At 72.5% G+C, this 27,845-nt stretch overlaps 4 protein-coding genes across 7 annotated transcripts; 2 read left to right on the top strand and 2 right to left on the bottom strand.

The window, feature by feature from the left end:
- Positions 1–891: 891 nt before the first annotated feature.
- Positions 892–4,386, bottom strand: RASSF7 (Ras association domain family member 7). Of its 2 annotated transcripts, none has more exons than XM_037517321.2 (6): positions 4,332–4,386; positions 2,848–2,973; positions 1,979–2,691; positions 1,751–1,876; positions 1,598–1,676; positions 892–1,502 (listed from the first exon to the last, which is right to left on the bottom strand). In XM_037517321.2, exons 2-6 carry the CDS (start codon positions 2,969–2,971, stop codon positions 1,471–1,473), a joined length of 1,074 nt encoding a protein of 357 aa, XP_037373218.1. In that variant the 5' UTR covers positions 2,972–2,973; positions 4,332–4,386; the 3' UTR covers positions 892–1,470. The 2 variants fall into 2 exon arrangements, with proteins under 2 accessions (XP_037373218.1, XP_037373219.1); XM_037517322.2 differs by lacking the exon at positions 4,332–4,386 and adding an exon at positions 3,246–3,262.
- Positions 4,387–4,474: 88 nt separating this feature from the next.
- On the top strand, positions 4,475–9,077 carry LMNTD2 (lamin tail domain containing 2). Its single transcript, XM_037515654.2, has 15 exons — positions 4,475–4,584; positions 4,936–5,122; positions 5,199–5,351; positions 5,632–5,719; positions 5,827–5,982; positions 6,147–6,218; positions 6,303–6,394; positions 6,689–6,945; positions 7,175–7,271; positions 7,380–7,575; positions 7,658–7,777; positions 7,841–8,031; positions 8,248–8,360; positions 8,461–8,513; positions 8,913–9,077. Exons 2-15 carry the CDS (start codon positions 4,956–4,958, stop codon positions 9,075–9,077), a joined length of 1,920 nt encoding a protein of 639 aa, XP_037371551.1. The 5' UTR covers positions 4,475–4,584; positions 4,936–4,955.
- Positions 9,078–9,885: 808 nt separating this feature from the next.
- Positions 9,886–22,029, bottom strand: LRRC56 (leucine rich repeat containing 56). The gene is made up of 13 exons (XM_037515652.2): positions 21,972–22,029; positions 21,021–21,323; positions 20,489–20,571; positions 19,887–20,073; positions 17,640–17,727; positions 17,197–17,257; positions 12,320–12,416; positions 12,058–12,258; positions 11,425–11,608; positions 11,043–11,219; positions 10,901–10,965; positions 10,571–10,710; positions 9,886–10,342 (listed from the first exon to the last, which is right to left on the bottom strand). Exons 3-13 carry the CDS (start codon positions 20,524–20,526, stop codon positions 9,886–9,888), a joined length of 1,695 nt encoding a protein of 564 aa, XP_037371549.1. The 5' UTR covers positions 20,527–20,571; positions 21,021–21,323; positions 21,972–22,029.
- A 1,142-nt stretch (positions 22,030–23,171) lies between these two features.
- HRAS (HRas proto-oncogene, GTPase) lies at positions 23,172–25,689 on the top strand. Of its 3 annotated transcripts, XM_037517320.2 has the most exons (6): positions 23,172–23,203; positions 24,105–24,265; positions 24,358–24,536; positions 24,602–24,761; positions 24,837–24,918; positions 25,304–25,344. In XM_037517320.2, exons 2-5 carry the CDS (start codon positions 24,155–24,157, stop codon positions 24,897–24,899), a joined length of 513 nt encoding a protein of 170 aa, XP_037373217.1. In that variant the 5' UTR covers positions 23,172–23,203; positions 24,105–24,154; the 3' UTR covers positions 24,900–24,918; positions 25,304–25,344. The 3 variants fall into 3 exon arrangements, with proteins under 3 accessions (XP_037373217.1, XP_037373215.1, XP_037373216.1); XM_037517318.2 differs by lacking the exon at positions 24,837–24,918 and having other exon boundaries at positions 25,304–25,689; XM_037517319.2 differs by lacking the exons at positions 23,172–23,203; positions 24,837–24,918 and adding an exon at positions 23,863–23,902 and having other exon boundaries at positions 25,304–25,689.
- Positions 25,690–27,845: the final 2,156 nt, after the last annotated feature.

The following is a 27,845-nucleotide window of genomic DNA, read 5'->3' as shown; positions in this document are numbered from 1 at the left end:
GACCGCAGCACCGCTGGCTACTTTTCGGGGTGGGGGGGGTTGTCTGCCTGGAACAATCACACGCAGGTCCTGATCCTCGGGGGTGGGGGGTGGCGCCGCGGGTCCCTTCGGCTGGAGAAGCTGTTCTTCTTTAGCTTCTTCAGGGCCCGAGGCCAACTGAGCCCGAATCCCTCTGCCGGTTTCAGGAGGGACACGGGCCTGGGAGCTGCCTGGGAGCTACCAGCACACGCAGGCGTCCGCTGGGGATGGGGAACTGGTCAGGGGGAGCAGATGACCCCAGGTGGTGGGGCAGCCTGATGCGCTGGCCTTGCCTGCTGGTCTGCATGCTTAGCTTGGGAGATGACCCGTGGTGAGGCTCCACCCTCCCCAGCTAGGGAGGTCACCGCCCAGGGGACAGCCCGAGCTCCCAGCCTCCCACCTGGCGCAGCCCCCAGCCTGTGCCTGCCAGCTGTGGCCCTCGGGCTCCCAGAAGCAGGCGCTGAGGGGTGGGGGTGGGCAGCCAGCCCCTCCTCTCCCCACCTGAAGCGCCCAGTCCTGCTCACCCCACTGCCCCTGGGGCGGCTCTGTCCTCGAATCTCAGGCCGCTTCCTGCCTGCTCCGAGGAAAGCAAGGAAACCACCGGTGGCTGGATGCCACCCCAAAGCTGCCCACCCTCAAAGTCGGCACCAAGACGGCCACAACCTAGGGCATCCCAGAGTCCCAAAGACTGCTCCGAGCGCGGACCCCAGTGTGGCCAGGGTGCCTGAGGCCACACCGAGGCCCAAACTGACTGGAAACCACCCTGCCCCATTTCAGCCAGAGAGCGGAGAGGGGATGTGGGGAGCATGGCGGCCACACCCTCCGAGAGTGACCCGGCATGCGGGCCGCCCCCGCGGCGGCTCTCTCACAGTGAACTTGCCAGGCGGGTCTAGGCCTCCTGGAGGCTCCACGTCCAGGAGCCACCCCAGGGGCAGCAGCTCCTGCTGTTGGTGAGAAGCAGGTCAGAGCTGCTTGGGCCCCCAGGCCAACACCCCCAGTTTGGCTGCAGAGAACCCCAGAAACCTGCAGCCCTGGGAGCCTGAGTCACTGGCCCCCAGAACCCCTTCCCAGGAGCCCTGGCTGTGGCCACCCTGGCAACTCAGGAGCTCTGGCCCTGCAGACCCTGTCCAGGGCAGCCTCAGGACACACGCGAGTCCTGCTGGCCAGTTTATTGAGGTTTCAGTGTCAGGCGAGGGGCCGCTGTGCGGGCACGTGCCCCGTCTCCCGTGCCCAGCAGCGCGCTGTGTCCTGCGGGCCTGGCCTGTTCCAAGCTGGCCATGCTTCTCGGGGGCTGCACAGGCTCGGCAAGTCCTGGGGAACCTCCCCGTCCCCAAGGCTGAAACCCCGGGCTCAGGGGTGGCACCTCAGCCCCAGGACAGGCTTCCCGCTTGGCCGCGACTCTCCCGCCATCCAGGCCGGGCTGCAGTGGACAGCTACATTAGGCGGGTGCTGCTACCTCCAGGTGTCCTGCTTCATGGGGGCCACTGTGGGGAAGACACAGCTGAGGAGGCTAAGCGGGCCACAGCAGGACCTCATCCCACCCAAAGCGGGGGGTGGGGGTGGGAGTGGGCAGACGTACCCTCCGGGCTCAGAGTGGGCGTGAGGGCAGGACTTGGGGCTTCTGAGAGGGATTCTTCCCTGGCTGGAGGCAGAAGCTCCTGTGGTGGAAGCAGATTCAGAAGATTCAGTTTGCGGCTGGCTGGGCCCCCCGCCCCCCCATAACGTCGCTGACCTGTGTGCCTGGGGTGGCCCTGTTCGGCCGTGGTGGGGGCAGGGCAGCCCCCGCCTGCTGGATGAACTGCTGCAGGTTGCACTGGCGGAGCTCCCGGTTCAGCTCCTCAAGCTCCTGGGCCTGGGCCTGGGGCGGGTGGGACCCTCAAGGGCACAGCCACGGGGCTCCCACACCTCCGGCTCTTCCTGGCCCAACCCGACCCCCAAGCTGGGAGAAACCGGGGCTCACCTGCAGGGCGCGCTCCGCTGCCTCCAGTGCGCGGCTCACCAAGGCCAGGCTGCCCTGCACCTCCTCGCTCTGGCGCTCCTGGGCCGCCAGGTCCTGCCTCAGCCGCTCTGTGGCTGATGTCGCGGGTGAGGGAGGCCCAGGGGCCTCTGTGGCCAGATGGAGCGCGGCCTCCAGGGCGCGGGCCTGGGCGTCCAGGGCCTGCAGCCGGGCGGCGTGCTCGGCGGTGGCCGCGCTCAGAGCCTGCAGGCGCGCCTGCCCCTCCCGCTCCCGCGCCTGCTCCCGCCGCAACTCCTGCTCCCAGAAGGCCTCCTGGCCCAGCTCGGCCGCGTTGCTCTGCACCCTCCGCTCCAGACCCTGCAGGTCTGTGCAGCCGCCTGGTGTGGGTGCTCCGGGGGCCACAGGCTCAGGGGGCGCCAGGCTGGGGGCCAGCCTGGGGCCCCCCAGGCTGAAGGTCAGTGTTTTGCGAGGTTCACGGCCCAGCGCTGGTCGAGGCTTCGGAGGGAGGCTGGCGCGGACTGGGCAACGCTCAGGGGGTGGGCAGCTGTCGGAGGAGGGCCGCCCGGCTAGGCTGGGCCCTGTCCTCCTCAGGACAAACTGGACATCACTGGCAAACTGCCCACAGGTGGCCTGGGCGCCCACTGGACACTCCTGGGGCAGCAGCTGCCGCTCCTTCTCCCTGAGACGCTGCACCAGCACAAAGCGGCCTGTCTGACCTGGGGTGGGGGCAGGGGTCAGTCTCTAGCCGCCTGACCCGCTGCCCACCTAGCCTGAGGAATTGGGGGAGGGCAAGCGGGTCAGCAGCCACCCCCACCCTCCCTGGGGGTGGACGGGCCCCTCCGCGGCGGCGGGCCTGCCCCTGAAGGACTCACCGATGGCTTGGGCTAGGGCAATGACCACTTCCTGGCAGGTGGTCTGCTCCGAGACCCCGCAGACCACGCGCTGGATGCCGTCCACCCACACCTTTAGCTCCATGGCCGCCAGCCCCGGGAGCATCCCTGTCCCGCGGGGGTGAAGGCCAGGGTCAGGCCTGCCCCGGGCCGCCGCCCGCCCCCGCCCGGAACTGGCTCCGGGCCGCCAGCCTCGGCCGCAGTCCTGCTCGCCGCCCCGCCGGCGGGGCGCGCGTTCCTGGGGTGACGGCGGTCAAGCCCGGGTCCCCCGACCGGCCCGGCCCCGGGGCACTCGAGGCCCCCTCCGCCTCCCCGGCGCGCCCGCTCCCGGAACCCGGGAATCATTAACCAGCCCCGGAGCTTCCTGCCTCTCCGGTCACCTGGCGCAGAGGGCGCCGCCCCTCCGCGGGCGGCCGCCGGCTCCCGGACGCCGCTGGCCCACCCGCCCCCCGCGCGCCCCCGCGGGCGGTGTGCGGGGCCCGGCCGGCCGCCGGACGTCGGCCCCCGGCCCCGGCGGGCCCCGTTCCCGCTCGGCCGCGGGCGGCGGCAGGTGCGGCTCGCGTCCCTCCGTCGGCGTCGCGGCCTGGCCGGCCGGGGCCGCGCCCGGCGCTCGGGGACCGGGGGCCCGGCGCGGCGCACCCGGGCGCTCGGGGCTCGGGCACCGGCGGCGACCCGCTCCCCGCGGCCGGCGTCGCCGCAACCTGCCGCCGCCGGCGCCCCGGCCCCGACCCCATTGGCCTGCGGCCGGCGCGCCCCGCCCCGCCCCGCCCCGATTGGCGGCCGGCGCGCCCCGCCCGCCCCCCGCCCGCGCCCATTGGCCGCCGCCGCGGCGCCCCGCCCGCGCCCCATTGGCCGCCCTCCCGCCCGGCCCCGCCCCCGGCGGCGCCCAGGTGTGGGCGGGCGGGGCCGCGGGCCCGGCGCTACGCGGAAGCGCGTCTGCGGGCGCGGGCGCGGGCGGCGCGTCGGGGCGGGCGGCGGCCTCGCGCCCCGCGGCGTCCCCCGAGGCCCCCGCGGCACGCGGCCCCGGCCCGGGGAGGGGCGCCGGCGGGCCCCCCGCGCCGCCCTCGGCCGAGCACCCGCGCCCTCGGGGGCACGCGCGGGCAGGGCTGCCGTGGGCGCGGCGCGGGCCCGGCGGGCGCCGGCGGGGTCGGGGGGCCCGTCGGAGGCGCCCGCCCTGGGGCCGCGCTGCCGCCCTTCTGCCGCCCGGCGGTGCGCGCCGCGCTCGGAACCTGCCCTGCCCGGCCGCCGGCCCGGCGCGTCTCCCGCCGTCGGGTGACAGGCCGGTGGGCCCGCGGCGCGGAGTGGGGCGCGGAAGGCCGGCGCTGGGAGGGCGAGGAGGCCGCTGGAGAGGCCCTGCGGGGCAGCGCTCAGCCGGAGCCTGCGGCCGGGCCCGGGTCAGCCGCAGGGCTTGCTCGCAGGCAGGGCGTCCCCAGTACCCCAGAGCCCAGGTCAGGCTTGGGAATCACCGTGGAACTTCCTGCGGGGTCTGGGGCTGAGTGGGTGACCCGGACACCCTGCAGGCTGCCCTGCCGCCCCCCCCAGCAGCAGCCGGGACTCCGCAGCTGGGGGTTGGATCAGGAGCCCCCCCCTCCCCCCCCCCCCCCCCGGGTCTCCTGGGAGAGTCCTGGTAACAAAGAGCCCCTCCCCTCTGGCGCTGGTGTCCATGGCGACCCTATGGAGCCTTTCTCTCCCTGGGTCCTCTTGGCCCTCAGACCACACGTGAGTGCCAGGGGCTGGGCCTCTGTGTCTGGAGGACTCTGGCCTTGGGGGCAGACCCAGTACTCTGGGGACCCTTGCTCGAGGCTGAGGTCCCGGAGGGCAAGGGTGACAGATAGGAGCCACCAGGGGAGGAGTGACCCCAGGGGACATGGGTTGGCCTGCTGCTCTGGCCTAGTCAGAAACAGGTGTGGACAGCAGTGCGGTGCCACGGTGTCCTGTGGGACGCAGTCTCCCCTCCTGAGCAGCCCCCTGCACCAGGCATGTTTGCGAGGCTCCACGCATGTGCATGTGGGGAAGCCCCACGCGGGTTCCCAGGCATGGAGTGCAGCACAGCAGCCCCCACCCTCTCAGCTCCTCCGAGAACTTGAGGGATGGCCCCCGAGTCGTACCAGGAGGCTGGAGCAGTCAAGGAGGAGGATTTCTCCTCCACGGTGATTGAAGAGCCGGGCGGCAGCCACATGGAGCCTGCAGCTGGCACACCTGCAGACCTGCCCTCACCCACCTGCCCGCAGGACGCCAAGTCCAGCTACATCAATCGGTAGTGAGGAGGTGGGCGACCAGCCCCTGGCCAGGCCAGCCGACAGCAGGGCCTGACCAAGCAGCTGGCATTGCAGGTTGGCACCCGAGGGCCTGGACCCCAGCACCCTGCGGCTGCTGTGGGGGCAGCGTGACCTGGAGGTCCAGGCGCTGCGGTGGGCCATCTGGAACCGCCAGGAGGCCCGGCACTGCCACATCCTGCAGGAGGTGCTGGGGCTTCCGCCGGAGAGGTCAGCCTCGGGGCCCCCGCGCGCAGCCTGGTCTGCTTGCGTGTTCAGCTGTGGGTCAGGCGAGGGGCCAGCCCGCCTCAGTGCAGACCCCAGCCCTGGCCTTCCCCCCGCTTGCACCTTCCCTGCCCCGCCCCACCCTGCCCCTAAGAATGTTAATGCTGGGTCAGCTGCCCGGCCCGGGATGCAGTCCAGGGCACCGCACCACAGCTGCCCCTCATGGCAGCGGAAGGGGCCCGGCTGCAGCCTGATGCTGAGATGGGCCCTGAGCCCGTCCCCCCAGGAGCGGGCTGGGCCAGGAAAAGCTGCTGCAGAACCAGGTCCAGAAGCTGACTGTGGAGCTGAAGGAGGAGAAGGAGCGGGCAGAACAGGTGACGCAGCGTGGGCCAGACGGGCGGAGCGGATGAGACGGTGTGGGCCAGGCAGGTCTGGACCGGGTGGATCTGGAGCTGGCCTCCCTACCTGTGCCCCCGAGCAGGTGAAGGCGCACCTGGAGCAGCAGCTGCAGCACGCGCTCAGCACCCTGCAGCAGCTGGAGGCCCAGCTCCATGTCTTCCAGAAGTCCTGCCTCCTGCAGCTGGCCCGCGCCTCCTGGCTGGGCTGCATGCTGCGTTCCTCCACTGGCAGCGTGGAGGTGCGCCTCCCCAGCCTGGCTGTCCCTCACCTGGGTGCCTGACTGGGCCCCGGGCCCACCTGGTGGTCTCCAGCTCTGCAGGACCTAGTGCCAGAGAGGCCAACGGGGAGACTCCTGGGGGCAGATGCTCTTCGCGAGGCCCTGCCTCTGGTCCCCTCCTGTAGGTGGTGACTGCAGAGACCCTGATGGACCCCACTGAGCTCTCTGACAATGACCAGGTCCCCACTGCTGGGGAGGTGAGCAGCCCCCTGCCCGTCGGCGCCTTTATGGGGGCTGGCCTGCAGCAGCAGGGGGGGCTCACCTGCCCGTGGCTTCCCCAGCAGCACTTCCGGCTGGAGGACGTGGACTGGAACAGCATTGCTCACCGGTACCCCAACCTCTTCAGCAACATCGAGTCCAACTTGGAGCACAAGTAACTCCCCAGGGCCAGGGAGAAGAGGGCTTGCCTGGGCACTGAGGGCTGGGGTGCAAGTCAAGAGCCACCCCCAATGTCCCCCTGGGAAACTCCCTTAACCCCCCCAGAGTCAGTTCTCTGACCTATTGTCCAGGCTGGGTCTGGGGGTCCCCTCCGGGCCTCCTCTGTCCCTGCTCAAGCTGGGCCCCAGGCCTGTGAGGAGGACATGTAGGGCAGGGTGGGGCCTGGAGTCGAAGCCCACGGACCACCAGCAGATGGTGGCCCCAGGTCTCTCAGGCCCATGTCTCTCAGGCTGCCGCCGCCAGGTGAGCTCCCACCGGCCGCCCCCGAGGAGGACCAGAGCTGGACACCGCACAAGCACAAGGAGCGGCGTCTCAAGAGTGTCGAGTGGTGCTCCCTGCCCTTCGTGGGCGGCAGCAGCTCGGGCAGCGCCGACTCTGACTCCAGCAGCAACCAGCAGGATGCCCACCATCCTGCTCAGAAGGGCCCGAGGCACTGGCCGGGCCATGAGGCAACCGAGGCCAAGGAGGCGCAGGCACAGCCCAAAGGTGGCGTGGGCGGTCTCTCTGGCCCCTCCCCGCCAGCCCTGAAGGGCCGAGGGGCTTCCAAAGGGCTCCAGGACACCCCCAGGGCTGGGAGGTCTTCGAGCTGCCCCGCCAACCCGTGGCTCGCAGGACGCAGCCATCCTCCTTGCCCGCTCATCTTCCTGGACTGCAGGCGGGCCTCTTGGGAGACGTCCTGAGTGGATGCTCCACACGGGGTCCCCTTCCTGGACAGGCCTCTCTCTGGGGCTCCAGAAAACCCACTCGGACCTGCTGGGCAAGACAGTCTCAGCTCCAAGCCTCGAACCCCAGGACGCAGAGCACCAGCCAAGGTGAGGGGCTGACTGGCCCGACGTGGGGACAGAGGAGGGGTGAGGTGGAGCATCCTGCCCGGGCTGAGGGGCTGGCGGCGCTGCACAGTGCCCGGCGCCCTCTGCCAGCCCCAGTCAGGCCGCCTCCTGCCTGAGGATCATGGCTGTGAGCCGCCAGGAGAGGTTTGTCCGCATCCTCAACCAGTCGCTGGAGGAGACGGCTGACCTGGGCGGCCTGGTGCTCCAGCAGCGCGTGGGCGCCGCCCCGGTGTGCAGCTACCGCTTCCCTCCCCGCACACAGCTGGCGCCCAGGCACATCATCACGGTGGGTCCCGCGGTGCCCCCACCCCCTGACCCTCCCCCTGTGCCTGCCCACTGCCCTGACCCACCGCCCACGATGTCGCCAGGTGTGGGGCGAGGGCACCGCCAGCCCCAAGAAGCAGCTGCTCCCCTCACTGGGCCGGGAGCCCGTGCACTTCCACAGCGGCCCCGGCTGCGTGACCCTCCTCCTGAGCCCCAAGGGCGAGGTGAGCGAGGGGGGAGGGGCCCCTGCAGGCCTGGGGGCCGTGACAGCGCTGCTCGGCCCGCAGGTCCTCAGCGAGCACCGGGCCCCGCACTGCGTGACCGCAGCCTCCAGGATCTTCGCAGACAACACGGACTTGTCCATCGACCGCTTCCCGGTCCTGGAGGCCCCGCCCGGCCCCCTCGCGGGCGCGCAGCCCCGCCAGCCCCGCCAGCCTGGACCCCCGCCCAAAGGCCGGGCGCTGCGGCGGACACGGGGGTGCGGGCCGCGGGTCCCTCGAGCTCGCCTTCCTCCCCGGGCCAGGAGACCCTGCAAGGGCCACCCCGGGTCCCGCCAGAGGCACCACCCACCTCCCGGGCCCTGCCCGCGCCGGGCCCACCCCGGGGCCCCCTGCAGACCCCCACCCCGGGCTGGCCCCCCAGGGCCGCTCCCTCCCGCGGGCGCCCCGACCTCAGGACACCCCTCGCCCTCCAGGACGCGGGTCCTCCTGCCGCGCCTGGGCGCCTGCAAGCCCCGCCGCCCGCGGGAGGCCGCGCGGCCCAAAGGCGCCGAGGCGCGCACGCCCGAGCAACTGCCGCGCGTGGCCGGTGAGCCCGGGGGGGGGGGGGGGAGGGGGCAGGGGGGGCGGCAGGGGGGGCGGCGGGCGGGGAGGGGCGGCGCGGCCGCACGCAGTCTTGTCCCACGCAGAGGCCGGGCCGGGCCTCGAGGACGGCGGGGCCGGGAAGGAGCGCAGGACCCGGGTGAGCGACCGCGGCCGAGGGGCCGGCAGCGGCCCCCGCGCCCCCGCCCCGCCCCGCCCCGCCCCGCCCCGCCCCGGCCCCGGCCCCGGCCCCGGCCCCGGCCCCGGCCCACCGCCCACGCCCCGCCCCCTCCTGCCCACGCCCACGGACCCGCCCACCGACCCGACCCCGCCCCTCCCTAAGCGCGCCCCGCCCCCTGGCCCCGCCCCGCGGTCCCGGCCCCGCCCCGCTGCCCGCCCCCTCCCTGAACTCGCCCCGACCTTGGCCCCGCCCCTCCCTAAGCGCGCCCCGCCCCCCGCCTTTGGCCCCGCCCCGCCCTAAGCGCGCGTCCCGCCCCCTCCTGCCCCCGCCCCGCCCCCGCCCTTGGCCCCGCCCCTTCCTAAGCGCGCGCCCCCGCAGGTGGGCGGCAGCAGCGCGGGCCTCGGCGGCGCGGGCCGCAGCAGCGTGGGCGGCGGGGCGCGGGCCCCGCGGAGCACCGCCGAGAGCCGGCCCGGCGTCCTCAGCCGCCCGCCCTTCGCCACGGACATGTGCGGGCGGGTGCGGGGCCGCTGCGGGCCCGCGTAGGGCGCGGGCGCCCCGCAACACAGCGCTGCGCCCCGCAATACAGCGCTGCGCCCGGCCGGCCGGCGTGTGGTGGTGGCGGCGGCGCGGCGAGCCGAGGCGGCTGCGGAGCGAGCTGAGCCGTTTATTGGGCCGGGGCCGGGGCCGGGGCGGGGGGGGGGGGGCGCGCCGGGGTCACCCACCCTTGCAGGCCCCCCTCCCCGCAGGGCGCCCGCCCCGGGAGGCCGCCGGCACGGGCGCTGGGGGGGCGGCCTGGCCTCCGCGGGGTCCGCCTCGCGGCTCTGGGCTCCGACACCGGGGCCCACCCCGGGGCGCGCGGCCGTGGGGGGTCCGCACGGGCGGGGCCGGGCCGGCGTGAGCGGTTCAGCTGCGGCAGGCGCCGGAGGCCGCTGCTGGCTTCGGGACCCCCCGGCTGCCCAAGGCTCTGAGCCGGCGGCCCCGGAGCGGCAGCTCTGTGGCCCCCGCGGAGCCGCTGCCGGCACCAGGCGGCCGCGGGAGCCTGGGCGGGCAGGGGCTCAGGGTGCGCCCCGGGGTCCTGGGCAGCTCTGGAAAACAAGGGAAGAGCCTGCAAGGGCCCCACGACGGCCTCCAGGAGCCCCCAGGCAGGGCTGGGGTCCACCACGGCCGCGCTGCGCCCCCTCCCCGAGGACCCGCCTCTCCCCGGGCGCTGCGGCCACTGGGCCAAACCCAGCTCTGGGAGGCCGAGGCCAAGGGCCTGGGGCAGCCTGGGTCCTCTTATGGCCCCCCGGCCCGCACACTCTGCCCGGCTCTCCCTCCTGGCTGGCTGCTGGCTCCCCCGGGCTCCCCGGCCTCAGCACCCCCAGCCGCCCCAGCCCAAGTCCCGCCAGAGAGCACAGGTGGAACCCGCTGACAGTGCCCCCCAGCCTCCTCCGGGGAGCCCCCACCTGCTCATCAGCCCTGGCCTCTCAAGCCGGTGTCCCTGAGTCCAAGGGCCCTGACCCTCCTGCCCTGGCCTCGGTTCCTGCTCCCCTGAGGACCCCCCAGGGGCTGGTCCATCTCCTGGCCCCTTGCTGCCCACAGCCCCAGGGGACCCCTCGGCCTGCGCTCTGGAGTGCTCTCTGTGCAGCCCCGCGGCCACATGGCCTGCGGGCTGGGGGCTCCCAGCGGCTGGGCTGGTGCAGTCAGTACCTGGGGCCGGAGCTGGGTGGCCAGGGGTGTTCCTGGGCCCAGCCCGGGCCTCTTGCTCTTCAAGGCTCCTCCGAGGGCCCGGGGGGACGGTGGCCCTTTCCTGCTGGGACCCCAGGCACCTACAGGGCAGGGGCGTGTGGGGGCAGGTTGCAGATCGGCCCCCCCCAGAGCCCGCCTGGGAAAAGTGTGACGCTGGCAGGGCCACGGGGTCCTCCAGCCACACCAGCGACCACTCTGGCCAGCGACCAGTCGGCCGGCAAGGTGGCGCCTGGCACCCCTCCCGGGCAGCAGGGCGGGCGCACGTACACGCGCACACTCGCGCACACGGTGCTGGGGGGAGCACCCACCACAGGTGAGCTTCCCGCCAGGCCCGAAGCCCCGCCGTGGACAGGAGGCCGCAGCCGTCCGCAGGGTCAGGTGCTGGGGTGGCGGCTCCGGTGGCCGGGTCCTTGGGCCGGTGTGGGGGCTGCCCCAGAGGTGCCTGCGCCTGTGAGGGAGTGGGTTGGCTTGGGGGCCGCGGCTGGAGGAGCGGGGTGGGCAGCAGCCCGGGGGATGGAGGCCTCTCCCTGGGGCGGGGGAGGGAGAGCCGCCCCGGGCCTGCTGTGGGAGCAGAGCCAGCACGCTGGCTGGAACTGGGGCCCCGTGCGGGGTCCTGGCCCCCCTGCTGGAAGGCATACCTGGCCCCGGCGCCTGCGCTCCCACAGGCCCTTGGTGGGGTTCCCGCAGAGGACTCTGCTGGCGCCTGCAGAAGAGGGTGTGCCAGGGTCTGGCTGGCCCGAGGGGCTGCAGGCCCCTCCTCCTGCCAAGGGGGCCGGTTACCGTGGGTGAGCGCGCTGGTGTCATCCTCTGGGGCCGCATCCGTGGGCAGCAGGCCTTCGGGCAGGGGCCCTCCGGGGGCCAGAAGGGAGAAGGGCCAGGGCCTGGGGGCCGGGGGCCGGGGCTCGGGCAGGGGCGGCTCAGGGTCATGGCTCCGGACGGGGGCTTCACGGGGACGACCTGCCCCAGGTCAGAACCCGTCACCAGAGACTGCCGGTCTGGGGCCAGCCCAGAGCCCACCCGGTCACGTCCACGGGCTCAGGCCCTTCCCCCAGCACCCGTCTCCCACGGCGCCGGCCCTGGGCAGCGAGCAGGGCCTGGGGTGGGGTCAGCGCGATCGGGGCTCGGTGGGCCAGGGCCGCGGGCCTGGCGGGTGCTGCCGTACCTGGCTGGGGAAGCCGGCCTTCCAGGACACCGCCCCCCTTGATGGCCTCCGTCACCGTGAGCCAGTCCTGGTCCAGCTTTGGGGAGGCGGGCGGGCCCGTGTGTGAGACCGGCACGTCGTCCAGGACCCGCAGCTGGGGGATGAGGCGCCTGACCTCGGCCCGGTAGTTGTAGTCGGGGGTCACCTGCGGGGACGGGCGTGGGGCCTGGCCCAGGGCCCTTCAGGCCAGCCGCGCGGGGACGCGCCTGGACGCCAGAGACTGCGCCCACCCATGACCTCACTTCTCGGGCTCCCCGCCAGGGTCCCCCCAGGCAGGCGGGGGGGGCTCAGCACAGGCCTGCGGGGTGACCTCCGAGCCAGGGACGGGCGGGCCCGGGCAGGTGTGTGCATGAGCGTGGGTGTGTGCACGCGAGTGTGCTCCTGTCTGTGGAGACTCCCGGGTGGCACCTGCGTGGGGGTGGGGACAGGCCTGGGGGTCCCGGGCTGGCCCCTGGACGCACTGCAGCTTCCCGCGGCCACAGGCCAGGTGGGCGCCCCATGGCGGGGAGGCGGGACCCGGGGACTCCACCGCCAGCCTGCGGGCCACCCCAGTGGGCTCAGGACCAGGGTCCTGCGGGCGCGTGGGCGCAGTACCTCGTGGTGGGGGACGGGGCCGGGCCGCAGGCACACCAGGTTGCCCTGGAGGGTGAGCGTGGCCAGCCGCGGGCAGAGCTGCAGGTAGCGCACCTGCCCCAGGTCCTCCACGCCGTTGCCCTCCAGGTCCAGCACCTCCAGCTGGTCCAGCAGGCACAGCGGGCTCAGGTCCGAGACGTCGTTGAAGGAGGCGTACAGCTCCTGCACAGCGCGGGGTCAGCCGTGCCCGGCGCCCCGCCCCAGCCCGCCCCCCCGCACTCACCCTCAGCGCCGGGAAGGAGCCGACACCGTCCAGGTCGGCCAGGCCGCAGCGGGCCAGCCACAGCACCCGCAGGTGGCCCAGGGAGGTGCCCAGGTCTCTGCGGAGGGTGGGGCAGGGTGGTCAGTGCCTCTTGAGTGGGGCGCAGGCCGGGCCGTGGAGGCAGTCGGGGGAGGGTGCTGTGAGGGGGGCTCTGGCACTGCAGTTCCTGGCCTTCCCCCCTTGCTGCGCCCACCTGGTCTGGGGCACAGGCGGGAGCCCCGCCCTCCCCAGGCTCCCCAGGGCCTGGCCGCGGGACCTGCCCTGTGCTGGAGGCCCAGCCAGACGCTGCGGTAGAGGTGAGCCGGGGACCCCAGCGGGGCGGCCCGGGGCGCTCCCCCTACTCCCGCTGGTCTGTCTGCAGGCTTCCCCAAGTCCCAGCCTCCCCAGCCCCGCTTTCAGACCAGGCCCTCCGCCTCCCGCCTCTCTGGCCCCCCCGCCACCGAGCAGCAACGCCGTCCCCGTGGGGTGAGGTGGCTGGTTTGGGGGGCCCCACCGTGGTGGCCCCGAGCCGGATCCTGCGGGCCTGGCTGCCCCCCCAGCTGCGTGGGTTCCTCCTCGGGCGGTTGCTGCGGGGGCGTCTCCTGTACCCTGAGGTTGCGCCCCCTCCCCCCGCATGGTGAACCCCTCGTCCCTCATCTCCAGCTCCCTGTCCACGCGGGTCCAAGCCCCCTCCCGCGTCTCCACGGACTCTCGTCCTATGTCTCAGCTGCGCGCCACCCCCCCGCCGTGGGCCCCACGTGGGGACACCCAGGCCCCCCATGGGCGCATCCCTCAGGAGGGGCTCGGGCCTCCGCTCCTGGCAGCTGGTGCCGTGTCGCGCTGCCCTCCCCCTGCGGGGTGTCCTCGCCCGTCCCCTGGCCTCGGGTGTTTCTGGGGAGAAGTCTGAGGAGGCTGCCCCTCGCCAGTCTCCTTGCTCCCGCGGCGCTGCTACGAGGAGAGACTCGAGTCCCTCTGCCTGCCCCCCGCGTTCCACTCTGCCGGCCCCCCGCCCCCAGGCTGTCCCGGGCACCCTTCGGCCTCTCCCGCCTGTCATTCCCCTGCCACATCTTCCCACCTTGGCCAGGACACCCGCGCCCCACTGTGGGGAGACCAGGACCCCATGTGTCTTCCGGGTGACCCCCTCCCCATCCAGAAACAGGGCACCCTGGTGCCACAGGAGACTGGACACCAGGGAGTGACAAATACTTTGAATCAGAGCCCCAAAGGGCGCCCCCAGCTCTGTGGGGCCTGGGCGGGGCGGGGGGCGGCGAGGAGAGGCTCGCTCGGCAGGGGAGGAACTAGCGGGACGCGGAGCTGCCGGGCGCCGGAGTCCAGGGCGGACTGTGTCCAGAGCGGTCCTGGGGCGAGACTGGCCGAGACCGGGGAGGCGACGGGGTGACAGCACGTGGCGGAGGCGGCGTCCCAGCCGCGGCAGCCCCCGACAGCCTGGGCGAGGCTATGCGACCCCGAGGGGTGCTGGTGAGGACGGGGGCCCGGGGGAAACGTGCACATGGTGGGGGGCGACTCTGAGAAGAGATCCAAGGGCCGCCAGAAGCACTCCCGGGGTTCAGCATTTTCAGATCTTCGGCGATTCCGGGGTCCGCCAGCCCCGCCCCCACCGCTCGGGCCTCCCGGCGGGCCGGGGCGGGCTCTGAAGGCCGTGGAGAGGCGCCAGCTGCCCACCTCAGAGGGAACGTCCGGAGGCTTTGCCGGCCGAGAGACAGAAGCCGCTCCCAGCCCCGCTGCTGCCGCGGCCGGAGGGGCCGGCGGGGCCCAGGGCGGGCCTCGCCGAGCCGTGAGCGCACGCGGGCCGGGTGGCTCGGCCGCTGCAGCTGCTGGTCGCAGTGTCGGTTGCCTGGTGCTGCGCGGGGGCGTCTCGGGGGCTCCAGGAGCCTCTCCTCTTGCAGCTCCTGCTGTCTCGCAAGCTGGATCCCGGCCCGTGGTCCGGCTGCCGCGTGCTCCGGGCCTCCGTGGCAGAGACACCATCTTGGGAGCATCTGGGTTTAGGACTTTAAAAACGGGGCACAGCTTCGGGAGAGGTAAACAGCCCTTTTTGGCCTCAGCGACTTTTTTCCCTGGCTGTAAAATAAATCCCATTATTGTTCTCTGAGCCTGCGTGGTCTTGCAGTTGTGCACACGGGTGAAGAACTCAGCTGGTGACGGCTGGACTAGTTGGGCACGTCCTTGGCCAGCGTTAGCGACCCTTGCTTCCTGGTGTCAGTTGGCGAGCCAGCCAGGAGCCAAGAGCCCGGAGACACAAAGGCCCCAGGCGCCCCCCCACCGCCTCCCCTGCCCCAGGCGCCCCCCCACCTCCAGGTCAGTGCTAAAAATAGCTTCTGAGTCGCCATCACGGAACAGACATCTCCCGCTTCCACAGTCAGTTCTGCAGGAAGCCTCAAAGTTGAGTGGTGGAAACGAACCATTCGATGGAGCCAAACCCTAGTTCCAGAGCGGCGCGGTGTGGGCCGCTCTTGGGCCATGCAGCCCTGCAGTGCGAGGGAGGCCGTCGGTGGCCAGGGGTCAAGGAGGCAAGCCCCTTGACAGACGGACGGCCACCCGCCGGAGGGCACGCCCGCTGGCCACAGCACCGCCACCCGCAGGTGTTGGAGGGTGCAATTCGGTGAGTACGGGATAAAGACGTTCCCAGGCGCTACGGGCCTGTTTATAAAGATCAGGCGTTTCCATGGACTTAAGAAACCATTCCACGTCGGCGGTGGTCCAGCACCTTGCCCTAGCCAGCCAGGAGGCACGGCACAACCAGCACCTCACTGGCCGCCGTGAACCCCAGGTAAGCGGTGGGATTAATTCCACTCCAGATTCAGGGGCCCTGGCTTCGGGGGGAGGTGGGTATCCTTCCCCATGCGGGGCAGCAGCTAGGGAGGCCGCCCTCTTGCTGCCTCTGGCTGGCAAGGAGACTGGGGTGTGGGTGGGGACCTGCCCCGCCTGTCCTTGCAGAGGGACACATTCCCTGTCATGGGGTGTGAGCCACCCCCAGATTCATGGAGTGACCTTCTAACGTAGACCCAAACTTATTTGGAAGTGGGGTCCACAGAGCACCGGGCTAAGGTCGGCCATACTGGCTGGCACAGCCAGGCGCCAGGGGCGGGCGGGGCGGGGCGCATGTGGGCCTAGCACCCGGGGGTGGCGCCGCATCACCAGGGGAGGCCCACCTTGGGGAAAAAGCCTACTCAGTATATGTGGCAGAAAATAAAGCTGGTCCCAGGCTTGTGCCGTCATCAGAGGTGATTTGAAAGTAAACAGTGAGACCGGAAAGCAAATGGGGTCGCCTGCTCGGAGTGGGGGAGCCTTGCGGAGCCAAGCACAAGGGAACCTGTAGTGAGCCTCAGGGAGACGAGAAGGGCCCGTGGCCAAGGTGAGGCGGAGAGCGCCTCGTTGTCTTGATAGTTTCCACACGGCCGCTGGGTGTCTGCGGGGGCCCGCATGCTCGCCCTCAGGAAAGGGGCGCAGAGCCATGGAGGTGGCTGCTGTGAGCTGCGGCCAGGGCAGGCGCCGGCCTCAGCTTCTGAGCAACAGGCAGAACTTTGAGGGGGACCCCCTGGCCTGGCGGCCGCCCCCACAAGCCCTCAGCAGACGGGCTCCAGCCTGGGGTCCGCAGGCGCCTGCTGTCAGGCCTGAGCCCGACAGGGCCAGGGAGGCCAGTTCCACGCGTTTTCACCGGCGTCCCCGGAGAGCAGGCGCCTTTCCACGCGGCGGGGCCCGGTCCTATTTCCTGGGAACCATCTCCTGTCGCAAGTGGAGATTTGACAACGAGCGCCTCCCCCTGCTGCGTCCCGCGGGCCTTTGACGTCCTCCGGGCCCGGTTGTCTTTGCTCCTGTCCCAGAGCTCTGGCTCACCGACTCCACGGGAGGGTTGTGTCCCTGCGGCGGCCGCGCGGGGGGCAGCGGGCCCAGCCGCTCGTCGGGGGAGCGCCTGCCTTCCACGAAAGCCTTCAGAGCTCCCTGAACCAGGTGAGCTGCCCGCCCCGCGGCTGCCCTTAGGCCCCTGCCCGACAGGTGAGTGGGTTGCCGGACACCTGCAGTCCGTCCGGCTAAGGGACCGTCAGGGACGTGAAGCAGCTGCGTGCAACCGGAGCAGGTAAACGCGGAAACCAGGCAGACGTTTGCCGCGAGGTTGCGCTAACAAATGTCATGGCATCGCCTCATCCAGAAATAACAGGGCGTGGTGTTGAGAGCCCCGCTTAGGGCGACGTCTGGGGAAGTTTCCAGAAGTTTGGCTCATCTCCCTACCGGCCCCTGGCCCTGGCTGCACGAGGCCAGCAGCACTTCATAAAAACCGTTTTGTTCAAACGCCAGAAATAAACCAAACGTCTTTTCTGATCCGTTCTCTCTGGCGGCGGCACCAGCCCCGTTCGGCTGTCCTTGGATGTGAACTTGGCTTTGAGGGCGTCACAGGGCCCTGCGGGCCATGGAGACCCTCGCTGGATGGTGACCCTTTGCCGAAGGTCAGTGGCTGCTGTTCAGCGACCCCAGTGTGGTCCTTGGGGACCTTGTTAGCCACACGACCGACGTGACCAGACCACAGGCTCTGGGTGACACATGTCTCCCTCAGCAGGTGGCTCTGACCGATGGGGGTGGGGTGGGGGGCAGGAGCTGCTGGGGCCAGGCAGGCTGGTGGGCGGCCCAGGGGGAGCTGCAAGTGCGGGAGGCTCTCCAGGAGGGAAGCCCAGGAGCGCCCCTGGCCCTGGGTCAACCCACCCAGAGGGACCCCGGCACAGGGAGACTCCACTGCCCGGGATGGGCCCCACCCCAGGTCAGTGGGCCGGGCGTGGCCAGTGCCTCAGGGGCTCCAGCCACAGATGCTGACCCTTCCTTGAGCCCCGCCCCTGGAGGGTGCTCACCTCACTGAGCCCAGGCGGCTGCCGTTCAGCTTCAGCTGGCTGAGCTTGGGCAAGTGCACCCCTGTGGGGCACAGGAAGGAGACTGGGTGGCGGCCCTTTAGTCGCCGGCCTTGCCCCGGCTCCAGGCCTCGGCTGGGACGCAGGCGCACAGGGAGGGCGGGGCACAGGGCTGCCCGGGAGCTGCTGCACCCCCAGACCACGCCGTCCCTCAGCACACAGCATGGGGTGCCAGGCCATGGGGACCCTCCAGCTCACATCCCTGTGTAACCCAAGGATCCTGGGGAAGGGGTACAGGGAGGGCTTAGGGGCTGCAGGGCAGGCTGGTGGGCACAGGGAAGGCCTGTAGGGTGCAGGGCATACGAGTGGGCGGGGCCTGGGTGCCTGTGGCCTCAGAGCAGCCTGGCCTAGGGTGCAGGCGCCCGGGGCGGGGGTCGAGCTCTCACCGAAGCTCCCCAGGCTGTGCTCGCGGGTGTCCACGCGCAGCTCCAGCACAGTCACTTGCCGGAGGTCACTCACCTGGGCCAGGGCCTGCTGCAGAAACAACGGGACAGCCCGGAGTAGGCGGGGTGTGGCATTGGCCCCGAGCTGCCTCTGATGGCCATGGGGGCTTCGGCAGGTGATGGCAAGGACATGAGTGGAGGCTGATGGGCCCTTGCCGAGGGCTGGACCCTGCCGAGGGCTGAGGGCTGCCAGGGGCCCTGGGACAGGCCAAAGTGGCCTGGAGCCGCCATGCACAACAGGACGTTCACACCACAAGCCTCTGTGTCTGGGGCTGCTTCGCACGCAGCAAGTAGGGTCTCCACGCTGGCCGGATGGCAGCCATGACAAGGGCCCTGAAGGACCTGAGTCTGGGGTTAGGGAGAGGGCTGCAGGGGCGGAAAGAGGGGGACCAGTGTCGCGGCCTTGGAGCATTCATAAGACCCCGACAGAAACCTGGACGGTGTCGAGGGCAAGGATGACCTCGTGACCTCGGGCAGCGCCCCAAGCTGGTGCCAGGGATCTGCCCCAGAGGATGCTCAGGGCAGGACGGTAAGGAGCGCTGGAGGCTCCGGGCTTCAGAGCCAGAGGGTCCTCTCGCCTCCCTTTGTCTCAGGAAAGCCCGGGAATGGCTTGGCGGAGACAGCCCCGGCCAGAGCCTCGGGGAGAAGTGGGTGGCCTGGTCCGCACAGGGGCTGCGGGGCTGCAGCGAGGCCGCCAGGAAGCCAGTCACCCCAGCTTCCAGTGGGCGGTGGCGTCACATGGTGGCCTAAAAATAACGGGCCTGTGGGGCGTGTCCCCAGACAAGGGCCGGGCAGACGCTCCCCACTGGATGCTGGTGTCACTGTGGCCCCAGGAGGCCGGACGCAGACCCCCCCACCCCGCAGAGCTCCCAGGGCACCTCGCCCGCTGTGAATCCAGACCTGGCATGTGAGGGCGCGGAGCCCTGCTGAGGACCTGCCTCCAGTCCTGCACGTGTGGGTGCCGTGAGGAGCTGCGGGTGGACCGGGGCCCTGAGGTGACCCTCCACCCTGCACCAGGGCAGAGCGGGCGCTGGCTGCAGGGCGCAGAGGCCCCACCAGGGCGGGCGTGGGAAGGGGCTGGTGGTGCACACGGCGCAGGAGCCGGCCACCCGCCCGAGGCTCTAGAGAAGTTACCCCAAAGGCCCCAAAGGCCAAAGCCCAAAAGCCAAAGCCCAGGGCTACACAACACAACACCCACGGCAGGGGCCTGTGGCTAGAGCCCATCCAGGGACAGGCCCCGACGGGGGAAAGGTCAGTCTGTGGGTCTCCCTGGCGCGCAACTGCTCAGGCCTCGGGCTCAGGGACAGACAGGGAGACGGGGCTCACTGTGGCCGCATGGGCGGCCGCCTCCCCCAGGAGGCCTCAGGGATGGTCACACCGGTCACCGGGAGTCTGGACCACACTGGCCAGTAGTGACGGTCACTGCTGATCCCCTGAGGTGCTGTCAGAGACAGCACAGTGCGCGCAGGGGCTGCGCGCAGCTCTGTGAGAAGTTGGGTGACACCAACAACAGCTCTTTGAGACACCAGGACTGGCCTTGGGGCTCCTTTTCCTGCCCCCCCAGACCAGCAAGGCCCCCCTTCCTCCAGAGGCAGCACAGCCCCCAGCCCCCTGCCGCTGCCTTACGTCCTCTCTCAGGGAGCCCCACCCACAGGTGTGATTGGACCGTTTCAATCCTTGGCTGACTGGACCATTCGGCACCAGTCAGCTCGGAGCTCGCACCTGATCCATCCCTTCCACAGTGCAGGAGGGGCACATAGAGGGCGGTTGCTGGGCTGCGAGCCACGGCCCTCTCTGCCTGCCCTTGCTGGGGTCTCGGCCCTCCAGCTGACAATGGCCAGCGAGGGGGGGGGTCTGGGGGGCCCTGCTTGGGTGTGGGGCGCAGGGCTGCCCAATAGGGCACATATGGGAACCTGCTGGGCCTTAGGGCGAGCACAACCCCGCACCCCAGACTCAGGAGAAAGTCTCTTGCCCCAGAGGTGGTCGGGGCGCCCCAAGCCCACCTGGCCGGCCCAGATACCTGGTTCCTTCCTCTGGCCCACATCTCCGCTCCCCAGCGCCCTTCGCACTGAGTGCTGTGCCCTTGGCGGGGGCATCCTGCCCCCGTCCCTGCTGGGAGGCACAGCCTCCTTCCTGGCTCACGCGGCCCCGGAGCACAGGGCTGGCACTCCGCCCGCGCCCAACACTCACCAGCCGTGCAGGCGACAGGTAGTCCTCCACCAGCTGCTCCCCAAGGCCGCGCCCCGGGCCCCCTGGGGCCTTGCTCTGCGGGCTGGGGTTGTGCAGCCCCCGCCAGCTCAGCTCTCGCACCTGCACACGGGCCGTGCTGGGCCGGGACGCGTGGCTCAGTCCTGGCCTGGGTCCATCCGCCTCCGCCCTGCGGCCAGGCAGAGGGCAGAGCCACTGAGTGGTCTCCTGCTCACCCGGCCCACTTGAGACGCCCTACGGCCCTTGACACCTCCCGATACCCAACAAGTGCCTGGGCCTCCCAGAGCAGGCTCCTGGCCTGGCCCGGGGTGCCCTCGCCTGCTTGAGGGGAGTCCTGCCCACAGCCTGGGTTCACACCCTAGCCAGGTGGGGGCCCTCAGGGTCCACAGCACCTGCTGATTCCAGCCCCCCACCTGCGGCCCCAAGTCTGCTCTGGGCGGGGAGGGGCAGGGGACAGGGGCTGAGGCGGTGTGCCCAGCTGCCCAGTGCCACTGCTGCCTCAGGTCCTGGCCTTAAGTCCTCCACCAGGTGGGCCCTGAGCCCGAGCCCAGCACCAGGTCCCACCTGTGCTGGGAGCCCCTTACCTGGCGGCAGCTGCCTCTTCCCACCGTGGGTCAAACATCCGGGCAGGGGGGTGGCATGTGGCCCTGGGGGCACCTTCAAGAGACTGTGGGTTGGACCTTGGGCAGGTCAGTGTGGCCAGGGTCACATGGACAGGCTGGGCCAAGGCCACAGGGCCCACAGGCCAGCAGCATGGAGGCAGCAGGGGCTGTCGGCCTGGGCCTGGCCCTCAGTCCCCTTTGACCGTCCTGACAGGGAGCCTGGCCTGACAGGGAGACAGGGCCAGGCGGGTGCCTGCCTGGGTCCCTCCAGTGCAAGTGCCCGGTCACCATTCAAATTCCTACACCTCTCGACTCGCCCGCCTCCAAAGGGGCCCTCGAGCTGCCCGGCCCCATGGCGAGGGCAGAGCCACACCTGCTCGCTGGTGTTGCTCCATCAGGGCCTGGGCGCCGTGTCCCCAGGGTGGAGGGGCCGGCTCCCTCCGGCCAGGTCCCGGCCCTACGCCCCCCGCTGCTCTCTCCCGCCCTTCCAGGCCTGCTTTCCCAGCAGACTGACCTTCACAGCCTCTGCCGCAGCTCTGGCCGCCTGCGGGCCTCCCCGGGGTCTGGTGGGCTGCGCCGGCGGTGGTCTGCGTGGCCACGCCCGCTCACATTGCCCTCCAACTGTGGATGTGCTGCAGCTTGCTGGCCTGCCTCCTGCTCATTGGCCTCCGTGGACGTCCGGGTTTCCCCCTGCCCATCACACCAGAGACCCCCCCACCTGGGCCGGGAGAGTGCTCAGCTGGGCTTTGGCAGACGTGCTGGGCCCTGGACAAGTTGCCCAGCTCCTGGGCCTCGGTGGCCTCGTCTGGAAAGTGACCTGGACACCAAGGGTCAGGGGAGGCGGGAACGTTCAGGGAGGCCCAGTGCTCCGCCTCATGCCGTTTCGGCCGGGATATCTTTGCAGAGGAGCCCTCCGCAGTCTGCCTTTCTGCAGCTGGAGAAGGGCCGGGTGCCAGGAAGGAGACCCTCCTGCCGGGGCCTGCCCATGACTAGGCCCCGGGGTCTGAGCCCAGGGGGTCCGAGGGCCAGACGGGGCTGGATCTGGGGCTCCCGTCCTCACGCTGGCCCTGGCCCTCACGCACTGGCCGCGCCTGCCCACGCTGCCAGCGGCCCTGCTGGGACCAGGCCCTGCCCCTGGGTGGGCCCCCAGCCCCGCCTGTAAGCCAGCGAGGGGGGCGCCGGCCTGGCCCGGCTCCTCGGGCGAGCCCCCATACCCGCACCTCTTCACCAGAGGGGAGGGGCGCTGAGGACCCACCTCCCCAGCAAGGAGGTCTGGGTTCCCCGCCTCTGCCTCCCCCACAAGCCGGCTTGGGGCCTCTCTACGCCGGTGACCCACGGTCCCCCGGGGCGGCCGGGGTGTGGGCAGGGTCCTGGGGGGGCCGATTTGATATGTGGGGTGCCGCTTCACCCCCTCCGCGCCACAAAGTGTGGAGGCGCCGGACCCCAAGGCGCGCCGGGCTCTCACCGGAGGCGTCGGCCGCGGGGCTGGGCTGGGCCCCGGCGCCCTCCGCGGCCCTGGGGCGCTCCTCGGACGGCGGGGCTCTTCCGGCCCGGGGTGGCAGCCTGGCGCCATGGCAACGGGGGCGGGGTCTCATTTGAATATTCAAATACCCCGGAACCCCCGGGCCGGGCTGGGGGGTGGGCCACGCCCCCAACAGCGGAGGCCGGGCCGGGCCGGGCGGGTCAGCCCGAGCGGCCCCCGCGGGCGCGCCTGGGGCGGGGCGTGGGGGGCGTGGGGGGTGGGGGGGCGGGGCGGGGGCCGTGGGGGGGCGGGGCGCGGGGGCCGTGGGGGGGCGGGGGCCCCACCCGGGCGCCCGCGCGGACGGCAGGTGTCGGGCCCCGCCCGAGGCTCCCCAGGGCGCCGTCCCCGGGCGCGGGGCTCCGCGTGCGGCGCGGCGGGTGCCCGGCGGAGGCCGCGGGCAGCGGCCCTCGCGCCCCCGCCCTACGCGGGCCCCGCCGGCGCAGACGCCGCGGCCCGGGGCGCCCGGACGCGCGTGTCCCCGGGGCCGGCGGGCGGGTCGCCGCGAGCTCGCGGGCCGGGCGGCGCCTCCGCGGCGGGGGCGGCGGGGCCTCGGCGGGCGGGCAGCGCCCCGGGGGGTCGCGAGGCCGAGCCGGCTCGCAGGGTCCGGTCGTCCCCGCGCGCGCCGAGACCCCGCGGAGCGGCGGCTGCGGGGGGAGGGGGCGCCCGGCCCGCGCCTCGAGGGCGGGAGCGGAGGACGCGGGGCCCGCAGCCTCCCGCGCCCCCTGTCCGCAGGGCCCCGCCCGGCCCAGCCCCGAGCCGGCGCCCCCCCGCCCCGCCCCGCCCCCCGAGCCCGCGCCCGCGCCCGGGCCCCGCCGACCCGGGCTCCGGCCCGACCCCGCGCCCCGCCCGCCCGCCCGCCCGCCCGGAAGCCCCGCCCGCGCGGCGCCTGAGCGGCGGGCCCGTCGGCCAACCGCAGCGGGCCGGGCGGGCGGCCGCGGCCAATGGCCGGCCACGCCCGGCTGACGGACGGGCGCGGGGCGGGGCGTGCGCGGGCCCGGCCGAGTGTCCGCCGCCCGCGCCCCGCCGCCGGCAGCCGAGCCGCACCCGCCGCGGACAAGCCCATGCGCGGGGCGAGCCGCGCGCCCCGGCCCCGGCCCCCGTCCCCGCGCCGCTCCCGGCCCCGGCCCCGGCCCCGGCCCCGGCCCCGGCCCCGGGGGCAGTCGCGCCAGTGAGCGGTGAGTGCGGCCGGGGCCGGGGTCGGGCCGGGCCGGGCCGGGCCGGGCCGCCGCGCCCAGCGGTCCTCGCCCGGGGCGCGCGCGCGGGGGCGCAGGTGAGCGCGCCGGCCCGCCGGGCGGGGCGCTGCGGCGGGGTCGCGCCGGGCCCGGCCCTCGGGGGACCGGCCTCCGCGGGCCCCGCGTGGGCCCCGCCGCCCGAGACCGCGCCGCGCGCGGGCGCCGGCCCCGGGAGAGCCTGGGCTCCGGCGGCGCCGCGCGCTGCCCCCCGGGGCCCCCGCCGACCCCACTTTGGGGATCGCCCCGCGGGGAGCCCCGGCCCCGGCCCTCCCCGCCCCACCTGCCGTCGCCTCCTTCGGGTCCTCGTGCCCTGCGCCCCGCTGGCCGCGACCCTGGCCCCGGCGGGCGCGTCGCCTCCCCTTGCTCCGGGCCGGGGCCCGCCCTCCTGCCGGCTCCTCCTGGCGCCCCGGAGGCCGGGGCTTCTCCTGTCCCCGGCCTGAGCCGCGCAGGCGACAGCGGCTCCGGGAAACGCTGGGAAGGCGCCATGCGGGTCGCCCGGCTGCCCCGCGGCTGGCACTGGCCTGCCTGGGCACGCTGCTGGGGCCCGGCCGCCAGACCTGTTCTCCCAGGGAGGGGCCCTGGTAACCTCAGCCCGCGGGCCCCGGCTCAGGGTTTCTGCCGACCCGGCAGCTTCTAATTTGGGTGCGTGGCTGGGAGAGCGCAGCGGTCAGCTGGCCTCTGGCACAGACACCAAGCGCAGGGGGCGGGGGTGCGGGCCCCTCCCCGCCCCGGGTCGGGGGCCCGCAGGTGGGCAGCTGGACCCCGGCGACCTGGTTGTTGGGGTCCAGAGTCCGGGGCGGCCGGCCGCAGGGTCTGGGTGTGGCTGAGCGTGGCCTCCCTGCAGGTGGCCCGAGACCACCGTGGTGCCTGCAGCGCCCCCGCCCTTGAGGCGCGATGACGGAGTATAAGCTGGTGGTGGTGGGGGCCGGGGGCGTGGGCAAGAGCGCCCTGACCATCCAGCTCATCCAGAACCACTTCGTGGACGAATACGACCCTACCATCGAGGTGAGTGGACTCCACCGCCCAGCGAGGAGGGCCCCAGGGCGGCTCCTGTGGGCGCCGGTGCGGGCCAGGCCCCTGAGCGTGTCCTCCCCCAGGACTCGTACCGGAAGCAGGTGGTGATCGACGGGGAGACGTGCCTGTTGGACATCCTGGACACGGCGGGCCAGGAGGAGTACAGCGCCATGCGGGACCAGTACATGCGCACGGGCGAGGGCTTCCTCTGCGTGTTTGCCATCAACAACACCAAGTCCTTCGAGGACATCCACCAGTACAGGTGCGAGCCGGCCGGGGCTCCCCGTGCACCCCCATGGCACCGCAGCTCACACCACCTCCCCGCAGGGAGCAGATCAAGCGGGTGAAGGACGCGGACGACGTGCCCATGGTGCTGGTGGGGAACAAGAGCGACCTGGCCGCGCGCACCGTGGAGGCCCAGCAGGCGCAGGACCTGGCCCGCAGCTACGGCATCCCCTACGTCGAGACCTCGGCCAAGACGCGCCAGGTGAGACCCCCCCCAGCCAGCCAGGGACCCCTGCCGGCCAGGGAGCAGCGCTCATCACCCCCTCCCTCGACACAGGGCAGCCGCTCTGGCTCTGGCTCCAGCTCCGGGACCCCCTGGGACCCTCCAGGACCCCCATGACCCAGCAGCCCCCCGCGCTGTAAGTCTTCCCGGACGGCAGGGCAGCGAGGGAGGCCAGGGCCGGGGTCTGGACTGACACAGCCGCAGGGGAGGTGGAGGTCCCTGGAGAGAGCTGCCCTGAGCCAGGCCGGAGCGGTGACCCTGGGGCCCCAGCCCCCCGCCCCCAGAGTGCCCCACGGCCCAGCCCCGACCCCTTAGTGTGCTTTGGGGACAAGGGCACCAGCGCAGGGGGACTGGGCGCAAGGTGGTCCAGCGGGGCACCAGCCGGGCCCTCCCGCCCCACCACACCACCTGACGGGGGCCCGGGGCTGTTGGCAGTGCAGGGTGGGGGGGCGGGCCTGTGCCTGCGGGGTCCCGTCTCCTGCCCACAGCCCCAGGCCCTCTGAGCTGCCCCTTCCCCGCAGGGTGTGGAGGACGCCTTCTACACGTTGGTGCGGGAGATCCGCCAGCACAAGGCGCGCAAGCTGAGCCCGCCGGATGAGGGTGGTCCGGGCTGTGGCAGCTGCAAGTGCCTGCTGTCCTGATGGCATCCACGTCGCGTCCACGCTGCCGCCTCCGGCCCCCAGCTGCCCGCCTGGCCCTGGATGGCGGGACGGAGAGAGGAGGGAAGGGCTGGCGGGGCCCAGTGGGGCCAGAGGACAGAGGCGACCACGCCCCCTGCGGACGCTTTGCACAGACTGGCGTGGACTGACCGGTGGCCCACCCTGCCCCTGCCCGCCCTGCCCGCCGGGCACTGGCTGAGCCGCAGTAAATTATTAGATGGCCTCGTCATGGCGCCGGCCAGGCCGGGAGGCTGTGGTGTGTGCAGCGCCGGTGCCGCCGCGGGTCCGCGTGCGCGCCGACCAGAACTGACCGGCAGGGGTGGCGCTGAGGGCTAGCCCTGCCCTCTGGTGGGAGGCCCTTCTGGGTTTGGGGGCTGTCCAGCCCAGCGGGCAGTGGGCCTGGTTCCCACTCGGGTGGGGGGCCTGGGCCCCAGGTGGGCAGGGGCCGCTGGTCTTCTCAGGCCCACGGGGGGTGGGGAGTGTCCCAGACCTTGGGCCCATGTTGGGGGACTCCCGGGGCCCCTTCTCTCAGAGGCCTTGAGCGTTTAGCTTCCACGGGCATCTTAGGCGGGAGGCCTCGGCCAGTCAATGCAGAGGGGACCCTGTCCGGGCAGCCCCTCGCCCTGCCCTCAGGCCCCCAAGCTCGCCCCAGCACGCACGCCCCACAGGCCCCAGCACACGCGTGCCCCCCGGCGCCAACAGGCCATCCTGTGTGCCCGCTCCACCCAGCAGGAAGGGGGCCTTTGGGGCCAGTGCTGCCAAGGGGCACAGGGCGCAGCAGAACCCCCGTGTCAGGTCCTTGCGGCTCATCAGGGGGATTCACCCTGGGGGATGGGGCTCCTGGATGAGGGGTCCTGGCAGCTAAGGGGCGTGACGGCCAACCTGGGGCCGGCAGGGACCCCCTGCGGATGCTGCAGAGGAGCATGGTGGCCGAGGGCTTTTCTGCTCCCTGGCTGACCGTGGCCAGAGGCTCTGGGCTTCCCCCTCATGCCCTGGCCAGCAGCTCCATGTCCTGGTGCGAGGGCAGAGCTGCTTGGGGGCCCGTATTGGGAGGTGCCAGGGCAAGGGGCGCTGCCCTCAGGCTTCGGCTGGGGCCCCGGCGTGCTGGCTGCTTGTCGGGTGAGGCACCGGGACCCGCAGAGCCGTGAGGACGGTTTGGATCAGGACCAGCCAGGCCTAGGGACCCAGAGGGCGCTGTGGGAGTGAGGCTGCCCTCCCCTGACCTGAGTGCTGTCAGCAGTTGGTCTGCTCGGGGCACAGGGTGCCCTGTCTGGCTCAGCTGCTGGCTCACCTGCAGCAGCCCAGCCCGCGGCCGCGCTTCTCAGCCTCCAGGCGCCCGAGACGGGCCTGGGCCGGAGAGCGCCAGGGAGCCCCCTGGGGTCTCTAGAGGTACTGGTGCGATGGTCTTGCCTGAGAGTGGGCGGGGTGGGGTGGCTTGCCCCACGGGCTCCAGGAGGGCACTTGGGGTGGTCTGGGAGAGGCTGGGTCCCTTGAGGGAATGTTCCGGAAGAGCGGGGAGCAGTAGCTGCTTAGTGGGGCGGGTGGGAACCTTCAGCCCTGCTTGGTTTCTGATGATGGGCGTGTGTTTTGAGGTGCAGGTGGCGCCCTGGGCGGCCAAGCCCCTGGGTGTGGGGCATCCTTTCCAGGTTGGAAAGGGGTGCTCAGGTGCCGGGAGCCCTTCCTCAGGTGCATCTCCACTGTGGGCCTGGCTGGGTGGGCCGGGAGGCCCTGCAGGAGTGGCGAGCAGGGGCTCACTGCTTGCACGGGGGTCATTGGCACATGGGCGCATGGAGGGCCTAGCTGCCAGGAGGGCGCCCCAAGACCTGGCTGCAGAGCTGAGCGGTCAGCCAGGCACAGCACTGCCCGGGCGCGTGGGGGAGGATGCCCGACGAGAGCCTGTCGCTGGGCTCGAGTTCACTGTCCTTGGTGTCCCGGCTCCTGGACGACAGCTCCTGGGCTCTTCCCCAAGGAGAAGGGCGCCCCCTCCCCAACTCCAGCCCATCCCCCAAGCCCCCCCCCCCAGACGGCTCAACCCCTCCCCTGGGGCCCTGAGACCCCCCACCCGGTGCCCTGGGACTTCCGGCTTCCCCTCCTGAGTTCTCTGGGACCCTCACATTCCCTCCCAGTCACTGCGGAGACCCCCATTCCTCTGGGACCCTCAAACACCCCTGGGGCTCCCAGTCTAGCCCCCAGGCCATCTGGGAGACCCTCTGAGACCCCAAAGGCCTCCCAGAACTGAGTCCCACCGTCTTCCCCTCCCCTGCCCTCCTGCCGGGCAGCCTCACTTGAGGCGGCTGTTCCCTGAAGGTCAGTCAGGTGTGTCCTGCAGGTGGGGCCCACGCGCAGGTCAGCTGGCTGCCTGGGAAGACCCTGCCCAGCTCCCTGGGCCTGCTGGGGTGGGGGT

Source organism: Talpa occidentalis, unplaced genomic scaffold, assembly GCF_014898055.3.
Source record: "Talpa occidentalis isolate TD23 unplaced genomic scaffold, MPIMG_talOcc4v2.1 talOcc4.17, whole genome shotgun sequence".
Lineage (NCBI taxonomy): Eukaryota > Metazoa > Chordata > Mammalia > Eulipotyphla > Talpidae > Talpa > Talpa occidentalis.
This window is presented reverse-complemented; position numbering and strand designations above follow the sequence as displayed.

What these genes read in the sequence shown, in the direction of transcription:
- RASSF7 (XM_037517321.2), bottom strand. Translation starts at nt 2,971, where the DNA reads ATGCTCCCGGGGCTGGCGGCCATGGAGCTAAAGGTGTGGGTGGACGGC. An exon ending in CAGCGGAGCGCGCCCTGCAG is followed by an intron (nt 1,877 to 1,978) that starts GTGAGCCCCGGT and finishes CACCCGCCCCAG; the next exon opens with GCCCAGGCCCAGGAGCTTGA. An exon ending in GCCCACTCTGAGCCCGGAGG is followed by an intron (nt 1,503 to 1,597) that starts GTACGTCTGCCC and finishes TCTTCCCCACAG; the next exon opens with TGGCCCCCATGAAGCAGGAC.
- LMNTD2 (XM_037515654.2), top strand. Translation starts at nt 4,956, where the DNA reads ATGGCCCCCGAGTCGTACCAGGAGGCTGGAGCAGTCAAGGAGGAGGAT. An exon ending in AGGTCCCCACTGCTGGGGAG is followed by an intron (nt 6,219 to 6,302) that starts GTGAGCAGCCCC and finishes TGGCTTCCCCAG; the next exon opens with CAGCACTTCCGGCTGGAGGA. An exon ending in GGCGCAGGCACAGCCCAAAG is followed by an intron (nt 6,946 to 7,174) that starts GTGGCGTGGGCG and finishes CTTCCTGGACAG; the next exon opens with GCCTCTCTCTGGGGCTCCAG.
- LRRC56 (XM_037515652.2), bottom strand. Translation starts at nt 20,526, where the DNA reads ATGTTTGACCCACGGTGGGAAGAGGCAGCTGCCGCCAG. An exon ending in AGGCCGGCTTCCCCAGCCAG is followed by an intron (nt 11,220 to 11,424) that starts GTACGGCAGCAC and finishes GACCTGGGGCAG; the next exon opens with GTCGTCCCCGTGAAGCCCCC. An exon ending in AGCGCAGGCGCCGGGGCCAG is followed by an intron (nt 10,711 to 10,900) that starts GTATGCCTTCCA and finishes ACTCCCTCACAG; the next exon opens with GCGCAGGCACCTCTGGGGCA.
- HRAS (XM_037517318.2), top strand. Translation starts at nt 24,155, where the DNA reads ATGACGGAGTATAAGCTGGTGGTGGTGGGGGCCGGGGGCGTGGGCAAG. An exon ending in AATACGACCCTACCATCGAG is followed by an intron (nt 24,266 to 24,357) that starts GTGAGTGGACTC and finishes GTCCTCCCCCAG; the next exon opens with GACTCGTACCGGAAGCAGGT. An exon ending in CCTCGGCCAAGACGCGCCAG is followed by an intron (nt 24,762 to 25,303) that starts GTGAGACCCCCC and finishes CCTTCCCCGCAG; the next exon opens with GGTGTGGAGGACGCCTTCTA.